Source organism: Macaca mulatta, chromosome 6 (genome assembly GCF_049350105.2).
Source record: "Macaca mulatta isolate MMU2019108-1 chromosome 6, T2T-MMU8v2.0, whole genome shotgun sequence".
Taxonomy (NCBI): Eukaryota; Metazoa; Chordata; class Mammalia; order Primates; family Cercopithecidae; genus Macaca; species Macaca mulatta.
Window position 1 is genome coordinate 15,796,659 of NC_133411.1, and position 18,812 is coordinate 15,815,470.

Consider the following 18,812-nt stretch of genomic DNA (forward strand, 5'->3'; position numbering starts at 1 on the left):
GGATTTTTGTATATACAATATATTTTACGTAGTTTCAGTAATTTATTTATCTTCTCTTTTGGTATCTTTGGCCAGTGGGAACCCCTTCATCTGGCTTCTGTGTCCATTTATTTATTTGTTTGTTTGTTTGTTTGTTTATGTTTAATTTATTTAAACAGCTTTATTGAGGTGTGATCTGTATACCACTGAAGTCATGCATCTTAAGTGTTTGACGTCTCTGTTCTTTGACAGAGAGACACTCTTCCTTACTTGGTACAGAGTGAGAGGTGGCTGCGTGTATTTTTTTTTTGTCTTGATCTTAAATACCTTCCTCTTTCAGATTATCTCAGACCTCGAGTCTTGGAATGATGAGCTTTCTCAGCAAATGAATGACTTCGACACCGAAGATCTCACGATCGCAGAGCAGCGCCTCCAGCACCACGCAGACAAAGCCTTGACCATGAACAACTTGACTTTTGACGTCATCCACCAAGGGCAGGATCTTCTGCAGTATGTCAATGAGGTCCAGGCCTCTGGTAAGAGGCTCATTCCATCTGTGTCCGTTGTGATTTCTTCATGTCCTCATGGCAATTCAGTTTATTTCAGTGGGATGACTGCACATTTTGTTAGTTCCTACGATATAGGTATTCTAGATACCTGTTCTTTAAAAGAATGTTTTGCATTTTTATGTAATACAGTCACATTTAACATGGTTAGAGTACTCACCCATGATATTCTCACATACTATTTTAAGTATCATGAACTTTAATTTTACACAATGACATGTTGTATCTCTGTGAATGAACTATAAATCCCAGGAAAACATTTTCGCATTCTTTATTTTATTAGTTTATATTTTACCAGCAGATGTCACTATAGGTTCAGAATTGTATTAGAAACTTAACAACAACCTGCATATTGCATTATTCATTTCACACAAATTAAATGCTTACTAAAGAGGAAACTGCATGTAATGAGGATAACAACAAAAAAACCCTGAAATTCGCTCATTTCTAAAGAATGCTGCACTTTCCTAGTTATCAGTGTGGGAGTAGAAATGGATGGGATGTGGACGTGGATTGATTGCCTGTACATCCTTTGACACACATTACCCTCCTTGAACTTGCCCTTCAGCATAATGGCTTGGCCCCTAGCTGGGCAGATCATTCACAAAAGCAGATTTTGTGCCATCCGCCCTTTGAGAACAGAAGGTTGAAGTGCTAGCTGAATTCTAGGGTCTCCCTTTAATGTCCACAGGCGTGGAGCTGCTTTGCGATAGAGATGTAGATATGGCAACTCGGGTCCAGGACCTGCTGGAGTTTCTTCATGAAAAACAGCAGGAATTGGATTTAGCCGCCGAGCAGCATCGGAAACACCTGGAGCAGTGCGTGCAGCTTCGCCACCTGCAGGCAGAAGTGAAACAGGTGAGCAAGCGACTGGATGCTTGGGGAGGCTGCGCTACAGACGTTTGATATCAACTTCCTGGAAATTCTGACCTGTAGCATTGGGGAGGATTGTGCCCGCTCAGAACACAGCTGTCTTGATATATAAGATAATGCGCACATACACACACCCCCATTACAGCCATCCCTAATGTGTGAAAAGGGAGCCAGTGGCCAGGATGACTGGCTGGCTGTTCATCCAGCACGGGCAGCACTAGAAGGTAACAGCCCTTGGTTTCTTTCAATATTGATAGTCTGTCTCTTGCTTGAAAGCCTGAGCATATTGCCTCTTATATGACTTTTTCTGCCCAGTACTGTTAGGATCTGGATTGTTTCTCAGACTCCATATGCCTGGGTCATTTCTTGTGTTATCAGGATACCGTATTACCACATCCTGATGGCATGACAAAGTGAAAATAGAACATGGGGAAGGGATTGCTTTTGGCTCAGTACCAGTGGGATTCTATGCGTGGATATGACATTTTATTAACTGGCTTGATGGAGGGAGAGAAAAGTTTATGGTGCCCTGAAAGATGCAGAGAAAGCAAACAGAAAGTGAGTTTGGTTGGAGGGGACTTAAGATGCCTCTGGACCATGAGCAGGAGGTGGTGCAGAAGTAGGTGATACTCACACTGGGGCAGGTAGACTCTTCAGTCAGAACTGTTGAAAAGAGCACCTTTTGGTCTCCCACATGCCATCTGTAGCGTGGATATTTTTAATATAAACAAGTGTTGTGACCTGCTAACAAAGTGCTCCTTCTTGCAAAAACACAAAACAATTTAAGAAATAACGGAATAAATAAATGTATCCCTTAGGATTTGCCTTTGCCTATAACAGAGACTAAAAAATAGTGGCTTTGAAAAGGTGTTTTCCCCATGTGACAAGTCAGGATATAGAAGATAGCTGGTCTGCATTTAGTGCTCCCGTGGTACATTAGGCTGAAATCTTGGTGATGGGCGGCCTTTCCCTTCTGGTTGCCAAGTGGGTGTTATAGCTCCAGCCATCACTTCCATATCCCAAATTATCAGGAAGGGGAACACATAATGAGAAAGAGGCAGCCCCTCTATCACAAAAGAAATATTTTCACAAACTTCCCCAGAGATTCCTGCTTTGCTTTCATTGGCTAGACTTGTACATTGCTGTAGCCAAGCTGTAACAGGAGCTGAGAAGTGGTTTTATTGTTTAAGTCCTCTTCCAAAGTTGGGGTTTTACTTAGAAAACCCCAGCCACAGAAGTGGTTTTATTGTTTAAGCCCTCTCTCAAAGTTGGGGTTTTACTTAGTTGGAGTTTTTCTAAGTAAAGCCCCAACTTTGGGAGAGGGCTTAGACAATAAAAGTACTTCTGTGCTAAGTAAGCGAGAGGGCAATAGGTATTATATAGGTTACTTGAGGTCTCTTCCACATCCAACTATCCAGAAGACCTCCCACAATCTGTGGTTTCCACTGTCAGAATTTACTTCCTCTGAGTGTGTGTGCAGTTGAGAAGCTCATGGTTTGAACCTGATCATTGTAGCATGGTGTTATTCATACCTTTTTTATTATGCCATTCAACACTGCAGGTAAATTGGAAAATTAGTTCGTGAAATAAATTAGTTCACACTTTTCAAGCAGTTGCCAGTTTTTCAGTCCTAAAAATGCTGAAAGAGAATGAAAAATGCTTTTCTTGATTATCAAGGAATTCTTGGTGTCAGTAGGTTTTCTAAAATGTAGCCCTTAATCTATTCTGGCTTGTGGACTAGTATCAACAATCCACTGGACCCTCCACCTTTTCATTTCCCATTTGCTACTAAAAATAACAGAACTAAGTAAAAAGATGCAGCACTTGCAATCAGGTACCGTGGAAGAACATCAGGCTGTTGCCAGGAGGATGATGAAGCCATCAGTGCTTTGTACCTACCAGGAGCAGCTGGACCACCTTGCACGCTCATATCTCACCCCTGATGGTCCACAGGATTCTCTGGAAAGTCCGCTGCTTGGAGTTACCCTGTGTAATGTTTCAGGTGCTGGGTTGGATCCGCAACGGAGAGTCCATGTTAAATGCCGGACTTATCACAGCCAGCTCATTACAAGAGGCAGAGCAGCTCCAACGAGAGCACGAGCAGTTCCAGCATGCCATTGAGGTAAGGGCGCTGGGCCTCTCTGTGCTTTGGCTCTTTCGTTCCTCAGGACAAACATCCTGAATCCAGGGGGTTCCTGTTCTCCTATTGTAGGGGTCCTGGCAAGATGCACTTTCTCTGATCTGGAACAGCTCAGAACCAAGGAGCCCACATTGCAGTCTCAGCTGAGGTTTTCTAATATCTTTCTGGTCTCATAAGTATGTTTCTCCTATGTTACCAACCTCAACCAAGCAGAGAGCTCACCAAGACCAGGTGTATATCATGAATTCACTATCAGTCCGTAAACAATGCCGACAGCAGAACTCCTCAGATTCCTGCTTAAAAGCAGCCTTGTTCACCTTAACAAGGGTCTGTATGCCACAACTGTAGCAAAATGACTTAGGCTAATTCCAGGCCTGATCCAATTCACTGTCAGCATGTGGACTAATGATTTTTATTTTTTTGGTACGGGTAGGGCACATGGGTAATGGTTCTGATTGGTAGTGGTGAGGTAATGTCAAAGGAAAAAACATTTGATTACAGAAATGTTATCTCCCCTCCTCTGCTCACATGTTGTCAGCCAGAGAAGGAAGCTATAGAAGTTGCCACTAATTTATTCCCTAGATTAATTTATTGTCAACTGCTTGATGCCATTGGACGTGCATTAACAGCTCTTCGTGAGGTGCAAACTCTGGGCATCTGTATACTGTGCCAAGGGATTTCTAGTAATTAAATTGCAAGTAATAAATCACTGTGTCTGGGTAAAGGATTAAAATATATTGTATATAGTGTTTTATGGGATCATTTGTACTTTTTCAGGTGAAATGAAAGGTTTTGCTATTGTTTAAAAAAAATCTTGTATCCTCAGAGACCTGTGCTCTCCCTGACCACCCCCTCCCTTGGCTCTACGGCCTCACTGGAGAGAAGCTGACTTCTCAGCCCGTCCTGGCTCTTCTAGTGAGGACAGATGAGCAAAATCTTACTGCATTTGCCATGCTATTTGTGTAGATTTATCAGATGGCATGGACCTCCAGAGAACACAGTTGTTTCATTCTTAGCTTTTTATTTGTTTTTCCTTTCCTTTTTAAAATCAATAGTTCTTGAAAGCTTTTCACTGGAGTCCAAAGTTAAAGTTGCAAGTGAAAATAAAAGACGTTCACTCTGGCCACCTTTTCTCTACTTGTTCATTTGCTTCCAGCAGCTATTATGAGAAGGATCAATAGGAATAATAAACTTGGAACATTTCAACTGCTTCTTTGGCTGTTAAGGGTCTTTCCTGCTATTTTTCAGACCAAGAACCCTGCAACTGAGACCCGTTCTGGGAGGTCCTGATGAATTTCATCCTTCGTTTAGCTAATTTAAACATAGACCTAGTTGTTCCTGGGCATAAAACCTTTTTTCCTAAACTGTCTGTTGTGCTTTTAGAAGCGTCCTAGTGAGTATTAACTGAAGGTATTTCCACAAAATCATCAAGAACAGAGTAACTGTAGCCATCCTGGTTGCTTTCTAGTCAGTGGGGACACTGGCAAATAAGGCTTCCCTTTTTTTGTCTGTCTCTAGAAAACACATCAGAGTGCGCTGCAGGTGCAGCAGAAGGCAGAAGCCATGCTACAGGCCAACCACTACGATATGGACATGATCCGGGACTGCGCCGAGAAGGTGGCATCTCACTGGCAGCAGCTCATGCTCAAGATGGAAGATCGCCTCAAGCTCGTCAATGCCTCTGTCGCTTTCTACAAAACCTCAGAGCAGGTCGGGAGAGGTTCCCTCCCTTGAACTCTCCACTGATACTTTATTTTGAGCTTAATTTCTTGGGACAACTCAATCATTGTTAACATGTCAGTCATTATTGAACCAATCAGTTGCAAGTCCAGCAGGGAAAGGGCTTTCTGGAGTTAAAATTATTCCTGTATACCTTAGATGTCAAAGAATAATAAGCTAGAAAGTAGCTGAGAAGACACCTCTCTTCTTGTCATTTAAACATATGACCTGAAACACATCAGAAAGAGACAGGATATTTGCTTTGGTTTTGTTCTTGCTCTGAAAGGTCTGCCTGCTTTTGACCCTGTAGTTGTTCTCCAGCCAGATAGAGCCCATGGCTCCCTCCTATGTCATCTTCCTGACAGCATCTCATCCCCAGAGCCCGACTGAAAGGGCTTTCCAGAGATACCAGTCGGCAATGGCAGATGCCAAGTCTGAGCCTCAAACTTTTCCTGCTTACAGGTCTGCAGCGTCCTCGAGAGCCTGGAACAGGAGTACAAGAGAGAAGAAGACTGGTGTGGCGGGGCGGATAAGCTGGGCCCAAACTCCGAGACAGACCACGTGACACCGATGATCAGCAAGCACCTGGAGCAGAAGGAGGCGTTCCTTAAGGTAGGGGCAGTGCTGTGGACAGTGCACCCAGCAGAGGCTTCCTGCCTGCCAGGCGCGCGTGGCACAGTCATCGCTTCCTAAGGGAGCGTGCCCCGTAGCTCTTGCCTGCTGTGGAATGTAACAAGGGCAGTATCGTATCAGTGAGAAGTCAGCTGAAGAAAGAAAACCTTAACATCTTTTTCATATGCGATTGCCCTGTCTTTCTAGTTTTCACAGGGAAATAGCTGAAAATCTGTATGAATAAGGATTGGTTGGAAGTCACAATACCAAGTGATTCTGGAGACAGAACGATTAATCAATCGCTCTGTTGATTGATTAATCAACCAAATCGGTTGATTTGGTGAAAAACAATACAAATGTAGCTTAAAATAATCTTCCTTTGGAAACTCAGCCTCTTCATTCCCTTCAGAGGGAACGAAGATTGCATCTCAGAAGAGGTTTAAGTGTGGCATGGAGGAGACACGGTGCAAACGCCACACGGCTTGGGGTGGCAGTCACTGATACCTACTCAGGAAACGCTTCTGACAAGACAAGTGTGTCACATGCAGACCAGGCTGGGAGTTTTCTCTCTGAAAAGCTTTAAATGAGGAATTTTTCAAGACTGCTTTTTCTTTTTTTTTGGTTGTTTATTTTTTGTTTTTAATTCAGAAAAAGGGTCTCACTCTGTCACCCAGGCTAGAGTGCAGTGGTGCAATCACGGCTCTCTGAAACCTTGAACTTCCTGGGCTTAAGCCATCCTCCCACTTCAGCCTCCCTAGTAGTTGGGCCTACAGTGCTCTGTCATATTTTTATGTATGTCACATTTAGTCATACATGGTCACAGATGTGCTTTGGAACAGTTAAATTTTTCAAAATAGTTGAAACATTTAGCAACATTTGGTGCTGAATGTTCCGTGTTGCATTCTTGGGCTCTTACAGAAATTCTGAGGCTCTGCTTGTTATCACCGCCCAGGCCCATTAAAAGTAGGGGTGGTGGTCACTTTTCCTCCTTACCTCCTCATTGCTGCAGCGCTCTCACCTCTCTGACCACTTTCCTGTTACACTTAATACTTTTTGTGTTTTTTTCTGAAGTCCATCATCTGATGGACAGAGTTATTGTTCAGTCTGTGAGGATAAATTGTAACTCTTTGGAAATTATATCTGGTAACTTACTTTGTGCTCCCACCATGGTGGTCAGGGTGAGAAAACCATCACAGTTTCCACAGTCAGTCTTTATAACTGTGTCAACACCTTTTTAAAGCCCCTGTCCCCGACATGTCCCTGCTGCTTAAGTTTACTAAATGCTGACCACTATTAGGATTTCGAGGTGGAATCATTAGAATTCTCCCCTTTGTCCAGGATCCATTTAGTATGAAAGAAAAATAAATACCACTTAGTTCATGTAATTAAGATAGCTATTTAGGTAAAATTACAAAACAAAAATATAGGCAGTCCTCAAGTTACGGTGGTTTGACTTGTGATTTTTCGACTTGTTGGTGCCAGTGCGCTATGCATTCAGTAGAACCTGCACGTCAAATGCTAAACAACCATTGATTTTCACTTTCAGTGCAGCATTCAATAAATTACATGAGATAGTCAACATGGGATTATAAGATAGATTTTGTTTTACATGGTTTTGCCCAGCTGCAGGCCAGGGTAACTGTAGGCTTAAACTGAGCACATTTAAGGTAACTAGGCTAAGTTAAACTGGGATATTGAGTAGATTAGGTGCAATCAGTTCATTTTTGACTTATAATATTTTTAACTTAACTTACAATGGGTTTATCAGGGTAAGCCAAGGAGCATCTGTAATCACAAGCCTTTTTGGATTCCTTTGTTCAACTTGAATTTTGTAGTGTTTGTGTATAGGATATTTAAGTACCTTTTTATTGTGGAAATTTGAAGATATATACAAAAGTAGAGAGAATGGATTCTCCTCCTATTTTACTCACCCATCTTCACTGATTATCAGTTTATGGGCCTATATCCACCTTCAGTGGATTATTTAAAATTCTAGATTTATCATTTTATTTGTGAATTTCAACAGTAAATTCTCCCTTTCAGAAATACAAATAAAATATCATTATCTTATCTTAAAAATTAATAGTAATTCTTTAATATTATCTGAAATCCAGCATTGTTAAATTTTCTGATTGTTCTGTAAATGTCTTTTTTTTTTTTTTTTTTTTTGAGACAGAGTCTTCCTTTGTCACCCAAGCTGGAGTGCACGGGTGTGATCATAGTTCACTACAGCCTTAGGCTCCTGGGCTTAAGCGATCGTCCCACCTCCGCCCCCAAGGAGCCAGACTACAGGCACTTGCCACCACACCTGGCTAATTTTTGTAGTGACGGGGTCTTCTTATGTTGCCCATGCTAGTCTCAAACTCCTGGGCTCAAGTGATCCTCCCACCTTGGCCTCCCAAATTATTGGTATTACAGGCATGAGCCCCCACACCTGGCCTACAAATGTCTTTTTATACATGGTTTTAATTAAGATTCAAACAGGGTCCACGTATGGATTTGGCTGGGTATATCTTTGGAATCACTTTTAATCTAAACAATATTCCCTCCTTTCATTACTATTTATTAATTGAAGAAATAGGTTCCTCAGATTGTGGCACTTCCCCCATTCCAGATTGTCAATTACATCCTGTGGAGTCATTTAGCACCATCCACAATTTCTAGATTTTTGTTAGGTTGTGAGCCTTGATCAGAGCTGGTTTGAAAGGTGGTGGGGGTGGGGTGGCGGGGTGGGGGAAGAAAGAGGTGGGGGTGAGAGAGAGCGAGAGAGTGCGAGCGAGCTTGGAAAACCTTGCCAGCGGTGCTTGTGCTTCCTATGGGGTTGCTCAGGAGACACATCATGTCTAGTTCTCTGTCTCTGTGATAGGTAAGAAGATTGATGAGTGGTTCAAGTATGGTGAGTGCAATTCACCCCTCTGAACTTCCCTTCCACCTTTCAGCTAATGGGGTTAGCACCCAGTGGTGGTAGCTGGTTTTTAGGAATTGCAAAATGGTGATACTCTAATTCTGTCATTTCCTTTGGCCTCGATTATCTGGAATTATTCCCTCTCAGCTATTTGGTTACTCTAAAATAGTTTGTCCAGAAAAGGCAGAGTAAATGCTTGCTTGATCCTTTTTATTTGCCATTTTCAGGATAATGAATTGTTGCTATAGTAACTTCTACATATGACTTTTTTTTAGTATCATCATGGCTTTAAATATATTTGGTGTGTTTCAAAGCAGTCTCTGTCGTTTATCTTTTACACGCCGCTTGTCCTATCCATAGGAGCCCTTTCGAGGCAGGTCGCTTAGCTGTCCTTAGCCATCACCCTCGTAGTCTTCAGCATCTTCCGTGTTGTTTGGTTTTGACAGTGTATTAGTCCATTCTCATGCTGCTGTGAAGAAATACCTGAGAATGGGTAATTTATAAAAGGAAGAGGTTTAGTTGACTCACAATTCCACAGGACAGGGAGGCCTCGAAAACTTACCGTCACTGCAGAAGGGAAAGCAAACACGTCCTTCTTCACACGGTGCAGGAAGGAGAAGAATGAGAGAAGTACAGGGCGAAGCAGGGCAAAGCCCCTCACAAAACCATCACATCTTGTGAGAGCTCACTCGCTGCACGAGAACAGCATGGGGGACCACCCCCGTGATTCAGTCACCTCCCACGAGGTTTCTCCCCTAACGTGTAGATTACAATTCAGATTACAATTCAAGATGACATTTGGGTGGGAACACAGAGCCAGACCATATCAGACAACTTGAAATTTCACACGGATCAGTAGAGACTCATGATGTGTTTTTCTCTTAATTGAAAAAAAGATAGCCTCGCTCCATCTACTGAAAAGGTCTGGAAACAGTGACCAACCCAAAAGCCCTGATCATCCCGAATGACTAGACTGTGGCTCTAAATACCGTTTACCACTAGAAGGAGATAGAGCTCCTTGAAGAAAAGATTAATTCCAGACCCAAGACAGGAAATGTGCAAGATGTTTCCAATTCAAATATAATTAAAGAGTTTTTTCCTTCTTTGATTTTATATTTGTATTCTTTTATATAAAACCCTTATGTTAAAATATATGAATGAAACTGGTTTGGTTTATCCGGCTGCATAAACATAAACACATACTGTCAGTTACCACAATGACATCACATAACAAAGCTTCAACCAAGGTTGGCAAACTATGAACTGAGGGCTAAGTTGGGCCACCTCGACATAGTTTACCTGTCACCTCTGGCTACTTTCATCGGTTGTTGGTTTGAGTAGTTGTGACGGAGAAACAGACTGTATGACCGCCCCCAAAACTGAAAGTGTTTACTGTCTACCCTATATAGAAATCCAGGCACAGCCCAGCGGAGTTCTGCAGCTCAAGGTCTCAGGCCGTGATCCAGGGGCAGGCCAGGTGTGCAAACCTCTCCAGGCTGGATGGAGACAGGGCTTCCCTTCCTCTGTGACCATAAAGCAGGGGCTGCCCTCTGGGTCCTGCCCCATGGGCCTCTCTATAGGGCAGAATGTAGCAGCAGGTGTCATCAGAGCAAGGGCTTCAGGAAAGAGAGATTTTTTTTTAATTGAATTAGGTTTTATCCTATGCATTTTCTAAATCAGAAAGTGGCCAGATAAATGTTGTAGGTAAAGACATATATTAGAGCCCAGTGATGTGTACTCCAAATACACGTTTGTAGAAGTCAGATTAGCCAAACATCGCTCTCCATTGTTTTTTAGGCTTGCACCCTTGCTCGGAGGAATGCAGATGTCTTCCTGAAATACCTGCACAGGAACAGCGTGAACATGCCAGGAATGGTGACGCACATCAAAGCTCCTGAACAGCAAGTGAAAAGTGAGTAGAGCTGGAAATCCCCGGGGGCGGCCCAGTGCATGCCTGGCAAGAGACGGAAGGAGCCTGCACGACGTGTTCTGAACTCTCAACCTCAGTTTCGTTTTAAATGTCCGTTTCATGTTAATGAAGTCCTTACTAATGATCTTAGTTTAATAGTGAAAGATTAAACAAATGTATAGGCTGATACTATATTGAATAGGTTGATAATTTATTGAATAAATTGAAGAATATAAACAGGGAGAAAATGCAAAATCAGGATGATATTAACTGCCATTGGCTATTTTGTTAAAGTAAGTGAAAAATAAATAGGGGGAAAGGAAAAACCAGAGTTATCTATAAGCAAAGTATTTTTAAAAGCCCAAATTGAGAAAATACATCCCAATTTTATCACTATAAAGTATTATCAATTTTGCATACCTGAGGCATAGTTAATAAAAACAAATTGAAAAATAATAATATGTAGGTTATGTCATTTGAGTATAAAAACCTATAAAACCATGTTTGTGTGTGTGTGTGTGTGTGTGTGTGTGTGTCTGTATGTAAGTGCTTAAGAAAAGGTCTGGGAAAACGTATACTAAATTGTAATAGGATTGATGTGGAAGGAAAATGGATAAAGAAACTAAGGCGCAAAGCAAGTAACTTTGACCAGGGCTACACAGCCTAAGTTGAGTTTTATAGGAAAAAAATTGTGATAATCAGTTAGCAAATGATTCATCTCACACTTTTCAAAACAATATGATAGACAAAAGCTTTCTACATTACATTCTACTGTCTACTCATCTGATTCATCTATTAGTTATCACAAAATAATTTTGTTACACTACTATAATTCTCTAAGTTCTATCAGTAAAACATTTTTATTGATGGACTTTTTCTTCTGGACAAATGCGCAACTCACAAAAGCAACCGTTTTTCTACGTGAATAAGTCTTCTGGGCCAGCAAGTTGTTTGCATTGATAATTGGTTTACTTGGTTCATTTCCTATAAAAACAATGTCCTTTCATCCATCTCTCAATATTGCTTTTATTTGTTGGTTGTGTCCTGTCTTTTCTGATTGAAGATATTGTGGTCCTTTCTAGGTTGCACTAGTTTGACACACGTTTGTGTGTGAGAGGGAGACTATGTTTCATTTATTTCCTCATTAGATCTTCATTATGCCTTTGCTGTTGTATATCCTAATGTTGGATGCTGTGAAGAATTAAAATAGAAGTGTTCTGTTTCCCTCAGAGCTACTTGGGGGTGAAAGGTTTATTGATGCTCGAGTCAGTGCACTAAGTTCCTGTAAGAGTAATGGTGGCAGAAAAGACAGTATAACCCCAAGGCACAGGCAAAGATGAATCTCAGACCACGTGGTCAGAGGACCCCCCCCCCCCCGCCCCCAGGAGCTTGAGGAAGCACCATATCCAAGAGGGCACTTAGCACCGTTTGCTGCTCACTTGCCCAAAATTAGTACTGGCTCAGGCAGAGACTGTGGAAATGAGAGACTAGAAAAAATGCTTTGGCTCATATTAATTTTCATGTGTGATATTTTCATGTAAGTGACAGCTTAATTTTTTTAGCAGACTTCAGATTTCAAACTTCTAATTTATTTCACTAAACTAGTTTCCTCTTCAGTGGAGTAAAAATAACAGCATGACCACTGGTCCCTGGGAGATAGTTGGCAGTGTCTAAAGGCATTTTTTATTGTCATCAAAAATGGTGACACCATATTGTCACCTTAAGAATATGGTGGTATTTAGGGTGATAATGGTAGAGATGGAGAAAACTCAGTAAATTTGGGGTTCATTTTGGAGGTAGTATTGAGAGAGTCTGTTGTTAGGCTGGATGTAAATGCTGCTCTTCTGTTCTTGTTTATCACAAAGTACAGCCTGCTAGGAACTCAGTAAGTATTTGTGGAAAACTTCCTATATTAATGGTTTTCCAATATAATAAAGTTGCCAGAAACCCTCTATTTGATTTGCAGTTTCACTCTCGGAAATTTTTTTCTTAAGTTTTTTGTTTGTTTCATAAACTTCTAGAGCAAGACAAACTTAGTGTCAAAAATTCAAAAAGTGTACAAATGTATATAAGTTACCTAATTCCTTAGCTACTGGTAACCACTGTCAAGACTTTTGTGCAAGCTGTCTGTGCATATAAATGTAAATATGTAGAGAAATATAAACATGTATATTTCACTCACCCATCCCACTTTTTAATTTGTTACAAAAATGAGACTATATTACCTTGCAACTTGCATCTTTCACTTAATAATATATCTTAGTCATCTTTCTGTGTCAGAATTTAAAGACATGCTGTTCTTTTTAATACCCAGTGTAGCATTTCTGAAGTTGATTTGACCTGTCCCTCAATTGGTGGGTCCTACGTTGCTGCCCATTTTCCACTGTTCTAAGCAGCGCTTCACTGTTCAAACATCTTTGTCCAAACAGTTTTGAATACTTGTGTGAGCACTGTTCATCTGAAAGATAAATTCCCAGTTCAAAGGTATGCATGCACATTTTCAGTGTCATTCCCTGGGGTCATCATACTCAGTTTTTCTTCTTCCATAATAGAGGATCGTGATTACCTGTTCCCTCACTCTTTCCAACACTGGATCTTATCCGTCTGCCAGGAAAGCAGTGAAAGATGGTCTCATTGTTTGAGGTTAAATGTGTTCCTGTATATTTAGTGACTGTATTTTTTAAATTGTGAACTTCATATTTATAGGCTTTGCTCATTCTTCTTCTAAAGAATTGTTCATTATTTTTCTGTTGACTATTCTGTGTCATATGTTCCCAATTCTTAAAAAGATTTTGTCTGTGCACCAGTTTTTGGTGGTTCTTGTTTGGTTATGACATTTTAAATGTTTGTGTAATGAGTTTTTTTTTTCCTTTGTAACTTCATGCTTCTCTGCTTCCCCACTTCATGTCCTTTCCTCTCCTAAGGGGTTATGGTTTTGTGTTTCTTTTTTTTTTTTTTTTTGAGATGGAGTCTTGCCCTGTCACCTAGGCTGGAGTGCAATGATGCGATCGTGGCTCACTGCAACCTCTGCCTCCCAGGTTCAAGCGATTCTCCTGCCTCAGCCTCCCAAGTAGCTGGGACTACAGGCGCCCACCACCACACCCTGCTAATTTTTGTATTTTTAGTACAGACAGTTTCACCATGTTGGCCAGGCTGGTCTTGCACTCCTGACCTCAAGTGATCCACCCGCCCACTTCAGCCTCCCAAAGTACTGGGATTACACATGTGAGCCACCGCACCCAGCCTGGTTTTTGTTTTTTGTTTTTTTTTCAATCCACACTTGTTAATTATTACTCCACCACTTTGATATAACCTTTAATCTGTATAAAACTCCATCTACACAAGGTTTTAACAGTCTTGAAAAAAATGCTGATTTTTTTTCAGCCATTGTCGAATTGCATATTATCAACTTGTGCATTATGTCGAATGCATATTACAAAATACACATATCCCACGAATCCATCCAGCCGGAGGTATGACAGACTGACCTCAAATTTCCAGTGGTCTCTTTATCGTAAGATGCTCAATGGAGGTGAGAGTGAGAAGAGGTCTGGTCGACATGCTCACTGAGACAGGAAAGCAGTGCGATTCTTTATTTATCGTGCTGTCTTGGCATGGCATTTGCCTAAAAGTCTCAATAAAAATGAATGGAATTTTGCAGCTGTTTTAATTGATTGCAAGCACCAACATACATCATTTTCTTTTTTCTCTCAGATATCTTGAATGAGCTCTTCCAGCGGGAGAACAGGGTATTGCATTATTGGACCATGAGGAAAAGACGGCTGGACCAGTGTCAGCAGTACGTGGTCTTTGAGAGGAGTGCCAAGCAGGTCAGTGCACACCTGGTGCCCAGCCTCCCCGCGAACCCCCGTGCTTACACCTGCCTCCACAGAGAGGCCAAGCTTGACATTTCCGCCCTCTTGAAAACCACTTTCTAATGACAAACAGTATTGCCTTCTAGTTATGTTAGTTATGAAAAGAAAACCCCACAGCCTGGTGAAAGCATGTCACTCCATGATTTTTGACCCCCAACACGTGTGCTTTCCCCTGCTGTCTTTACCTCATCTCTAAGACAGCAGAGTACAAGTCATAATGATGAGGACTGTTTAAAAACTATTAGGGAATCTTGGTTCTGTACTGAGGTAAATACAATGGCTTTTTTAATATTGATGTATTTATATTTTCAAGACAAAGTTTTTATTTTTCCAATGAATCAAGCTAAAATTAAGTAAGAAATGTGACAGAATTTCTTTCCTTTTTTCTTTTTTTTTTTTTTTTTTCTTTTTGAGACAGAGTTTTGCTCTTGTTGCCCAGGCTGGAGTGCGGTGGCATAGTCTCAGCTCACTGCAACCTCCGTCTCCCAGGTTCAAGCAATTCTCCTGCCTCAGCCTCCCAAGTAGCTGTGATTACAGGCGCCCACCACCACGCCTGGGTAATTTTTGTATTTTTAGTGGAGATGAGGTTTCACCATGTTGGCCAGGCTGGTCTCAAACTCCTGACCTCAGGTGATCTGCCCGCCTCGGCCTCCTGAAGTGCTGGGATTACAGGCGTGAGCCACCGCACCTGGCCCAGAATTTCTAATAATTTAGTATAGTCAAAAAATGTTGATGTATCAAGGGGGCACATTTGGAGCATCCCCTTCTTAGGTCATTTTAGGATGAAGTGCTTCTGCCTGTATCATCAGTCATGGAAGATCATTTTATTGTAAAATCTGACCCCATCTTAAGCATTAAGATGCCTGTCACTTCTGTTTTGCCTTAATGGGAGCTTAAGAATCCGTAAACTTTTTCATCCAGAATTTGGGGGGTCTGGAGGGAAGCACAGGAGAGAAGGTGATTCCCCCAGCGCCTGTGTGTGGCCTGGCCCTGGTCTGGGTGCCTTAAAGTCACCCAGGGCAATTCTGTGATGTCAGTCGGTGTTGACCCACATTCTGACTACGATGCGGACCCATCTTCTGAATCCGGCTTGCAACCTGATATGCAGCTGATCCAGAGCAGGCATTGGATACATGCTTTTTAGCTGAAGAAAAATTAACTTTCTTAGCAGAGATTTCAGACTTAAGGAACAGCTTTGTTCCATTTTGGAAAATGTAGGTCTCGAAGGATGCAGCCCATGCTCAGAACTCAGTTCCCAGAGTTGGATGAACTGGGTTCCTAGGCCAGGGATCTGACGCCCTGCTCTGCCTTGGCCCTTCTCTCCTCCCAGCGACATTCCAGGTGTAGCCAGCATGTTCCCAATAGCCAGGTGCATGCAGTCGCGTTTGGTAAATTATACTCTCTTAACATTTTATTAGACAGTTTAACCATATTTAAGATCATTGGAGGCCTGGTTGGATTTCTAATTAGAGATGGTTTCAGGTTCTTTTCTCACATAACTTTATTATCTCTCCATTGAAAGACAAGGAATCCCTCAGCTACAGAGAAGCAAAATTGTTCATAATTCTGTTGTCAGAGAAAGATAATGGAATGTATTGTTGCATTTTCCTAAAGTCCACTTATTCACCGAAAATAAAATCCTGAAGTGCGTGCTGTTGCAGGTGGTGCCCCGTCTGCCTTCCGGCCGTTCCGCTTCTGTTCACTGTCACAGTGTGCAGCGGATACCCGGTGCTTCCGCAGACCAGCCTCCAGGGCTCTCGCTGATCTTGCCGTGGCGCAGGCCCCTCCCGCCTGCTGGCTGCCTGCCCCAGGCCTTGCTGCTCTCCTTCCTATCTCCCAGTCTGTCCATTGCCTTTCTTGGCGCTCGTTTGTGACTTGTTCTTGTCTTTCTTTCCTCTTCTTTCTGTGTGCTGTCTGCCAGCCCAGGCCTCCATTTCTGGTCTCTGGATTCATAAATCCCACTTCCTTGACATCGCTCCACAGTGACTTTACCAGAAGCAGAACTGCAATCGCAGTTCCCTGTCCCCAAGTCCCTCTTGTCTTGTTGTTAGAAACCACTAGGTGTGGTGTTCTCGCTTCTCTCTTCCCTGCACCTTGCCTCCTCCTCCTCTCCTCGCTCCTGCACCAGGTCCAGGAGGCGTAGACCTGTGGGTTTCTCAGCCTCTTCCCTGCGCCCTGCCTCCTCCTCCTCTCCTTGCTCCTGCACCAGGTCCAGGAGGCGTAGACCTGTGGGTTTCTCAGCCCCGTCCCAGTTCCCACTGCTGCCCTGGCCGTGTCCCCTTGCCCCTCTGCTCCAGGGTGCTCCCCAGGGCAGCTGCCTCCCCTCTCTCTCCACTCTAGTCCCTTCCTGAAAAAGGCTCATAGTAGTGGTTTCTTTCATTGTGCTTTTATTGTGCCTTTAGGTTCATGGTTGCAAGAAACTCAAACTTTTGTGTGTGTGGGAGTGTAAATTAGTTCATTGTGGAAGACAGTATGGCGATTCCTCAAGGATCTAGAACCAGAAATACCATTTGACCCAGCAATCCCATTACTGGGTATACACCCAAAGAATTATAAATCATTCTACTATGAAGACTCATACACATGTATGTTTATTGCAACACTATTCACAATAGCAAAGACTTGGAACCAACCCAAAGGCCCACCAACAATAGACGGGATAAAGAAAATGTGACACATATACACTATGGAATACTAAGAAACTCAAACTTTTTATTGTTGCCACATAAGCGACACCATTATAACCATCTAGAATGTGCTTTTTAAAAATTTTGTAATTGTGATCAGACTTCAGTTTTATTTCACAGAGGGAATGCTGCTCGATGCTGCCAGCCTTGGTTTGCGATTTGACCTTTCAACAAGGTGCTGCGGCCTTTGGGCTTCTCTCGGGAATGTTTAGCCCGCTGACTCCATTCATTCCTTCCCATTCCAGGCTTTGGAATGGATCCATGACAATGGCGAGTTCTACCTTTCCACGCACACCTCCACAGGCTCCAGTATACAGCACACCCAGGAGCTCCTGAAAGAGCACGAGGAGTTCCAGATAACTGCAAAGGTGGGTTCAGAGTGGACTTTGTGTAGTAGCCTCTAAGTCGAAAGCGAGTCTTTCTCAAAAATATCATAAAGAAATAAATACCTCATGAGACTGGAGAAAAGGGATGACCCAGTGGGCTGTTCCACATTAACTGGGGGATGCTTCCTCCTGCCGTTCACATGTGTCCCTCTGTGTCCTCCACCTCCTCCCTTCATCTGTGTCCTTTGTCCCTCTGATGTCTGTGAATACCGCCGTCTGTCTCCTTTTATTCCTTGTTTTTCTCATTATTCCCTTCTACACTTTCCCCCTCCTGTTTTCTTCTCTAAGGTGTTTTCCGAGGACTTGCTATTTTTGTGAAACACTATTTGGTGTCCCCAAGTTGACCTTTCTGTATTCTCGGGGTGTTTTCTTTCCTACACCTGGGGCTGTTTCACCATCTTTAGATGGTGAAAACTGTTACAGTCATGTTGCTCATGCTCAGTCCAGCTTGAAGTTGTGTCTGTTTTATGGTTGGCAGAGTCTGTGTCATCGCCTCTGTTAGTGCTTGTTCAGAGGTGTCTAAAACTTGAGGCATTTTCATTTTTCTCCTGAAAATAAAAAGAAAATTATGAAATCGAATTATCTTTATGGCATATATGTGAGTAAATACGGCTTTTTGAGGACAAATACAAGAATCCGCATACTGACCTGAACGTTGTCCCAATTAAGGCTTATACCTGCAGAGGCTGAGTCCTTCCAAACGCTCACAGCAGTTTTGAGACTCTTTTGGAGTCACCATTGCAACCTGTGGGGTTTTTGTTTTTCAAAGTCTGAGTATACGTCCTTTGTAGTATTTTCCGAAGTGCCTCTATTGTTGATGACAGATTCGAGTTTTTGGGACAAGCTGCCAATTATTTCAAATGTATAAGAGTGGGAAATAAATGATAAGCAGGATAATATTTTTGGTTAAAAAGAAGTGTTTCTATAAAGTAGCAAAATTGGTTATCTCCTGTAGCCCCTGCCCTGGCTTTGAAAACATAACAGGAATTTTTCAGTCATGTAGAGAGAGGATGGCTACTTTGTATTGTTTATTTGTCCGTGTTTGTGTTTTCTGTTACTATTGCTGACTCCTCCGGCTCTTCTTTGCCACCCTCTGCTCCTGGTCTCCAAAGCTCTCCTTTCCCTTGGCCCTGAGGTGCTGGGCTCTCTCTTTTTCCACGG

At 42.4% G+C, this 18,812-nt stretch overlaps 1 protein-coding gene across 5 annotated transcripts in view; it reads left to right on the forward strand.

The window, feature by feature from the left end:
- The window catches only part of TRIO (trio Rho guanine nucleotide exchange factor), a 366,542-nt gene that overhangs the window by 221,940 nt on the left and 125,790 nt on the right, over positions 1–18,812 (forward strand). For all 5 annotated transcript variants that reach the window (XM_015139750.3, XM_015139749.3, XM_078004622.1 and 2 more), the window contains exons 14-21: positions 320–515; positions 1,237–1,403; positions 3,421–3,540; positions 5,077–5,268; positions 5,740–5,889; positions 10,592–10,706; positions 14,418–14,533; positions 17,511–17,633. In XM_015139750.3, coding sequence (XP_014995236.3) covers positions 320–515; positions 1,237–1,403; positions 3,421–3,540; positions 5,077–5,268; positions 5,740–5,889; positions 10,592–10,706; positions 14,418–14,533; positions 17,511–17,633 — 1,179 coding nt within the window. The remainder of the gene's footprint in view (positions 1–319; positions 516–1,236; positions 1,404–3,420; positions 3,541–5,076; positions 5,269–5,739; positions 5,890–10,591; positions 10,707–14,417; positions 14,534–17,510; positions 17,634–18,812) is intronic.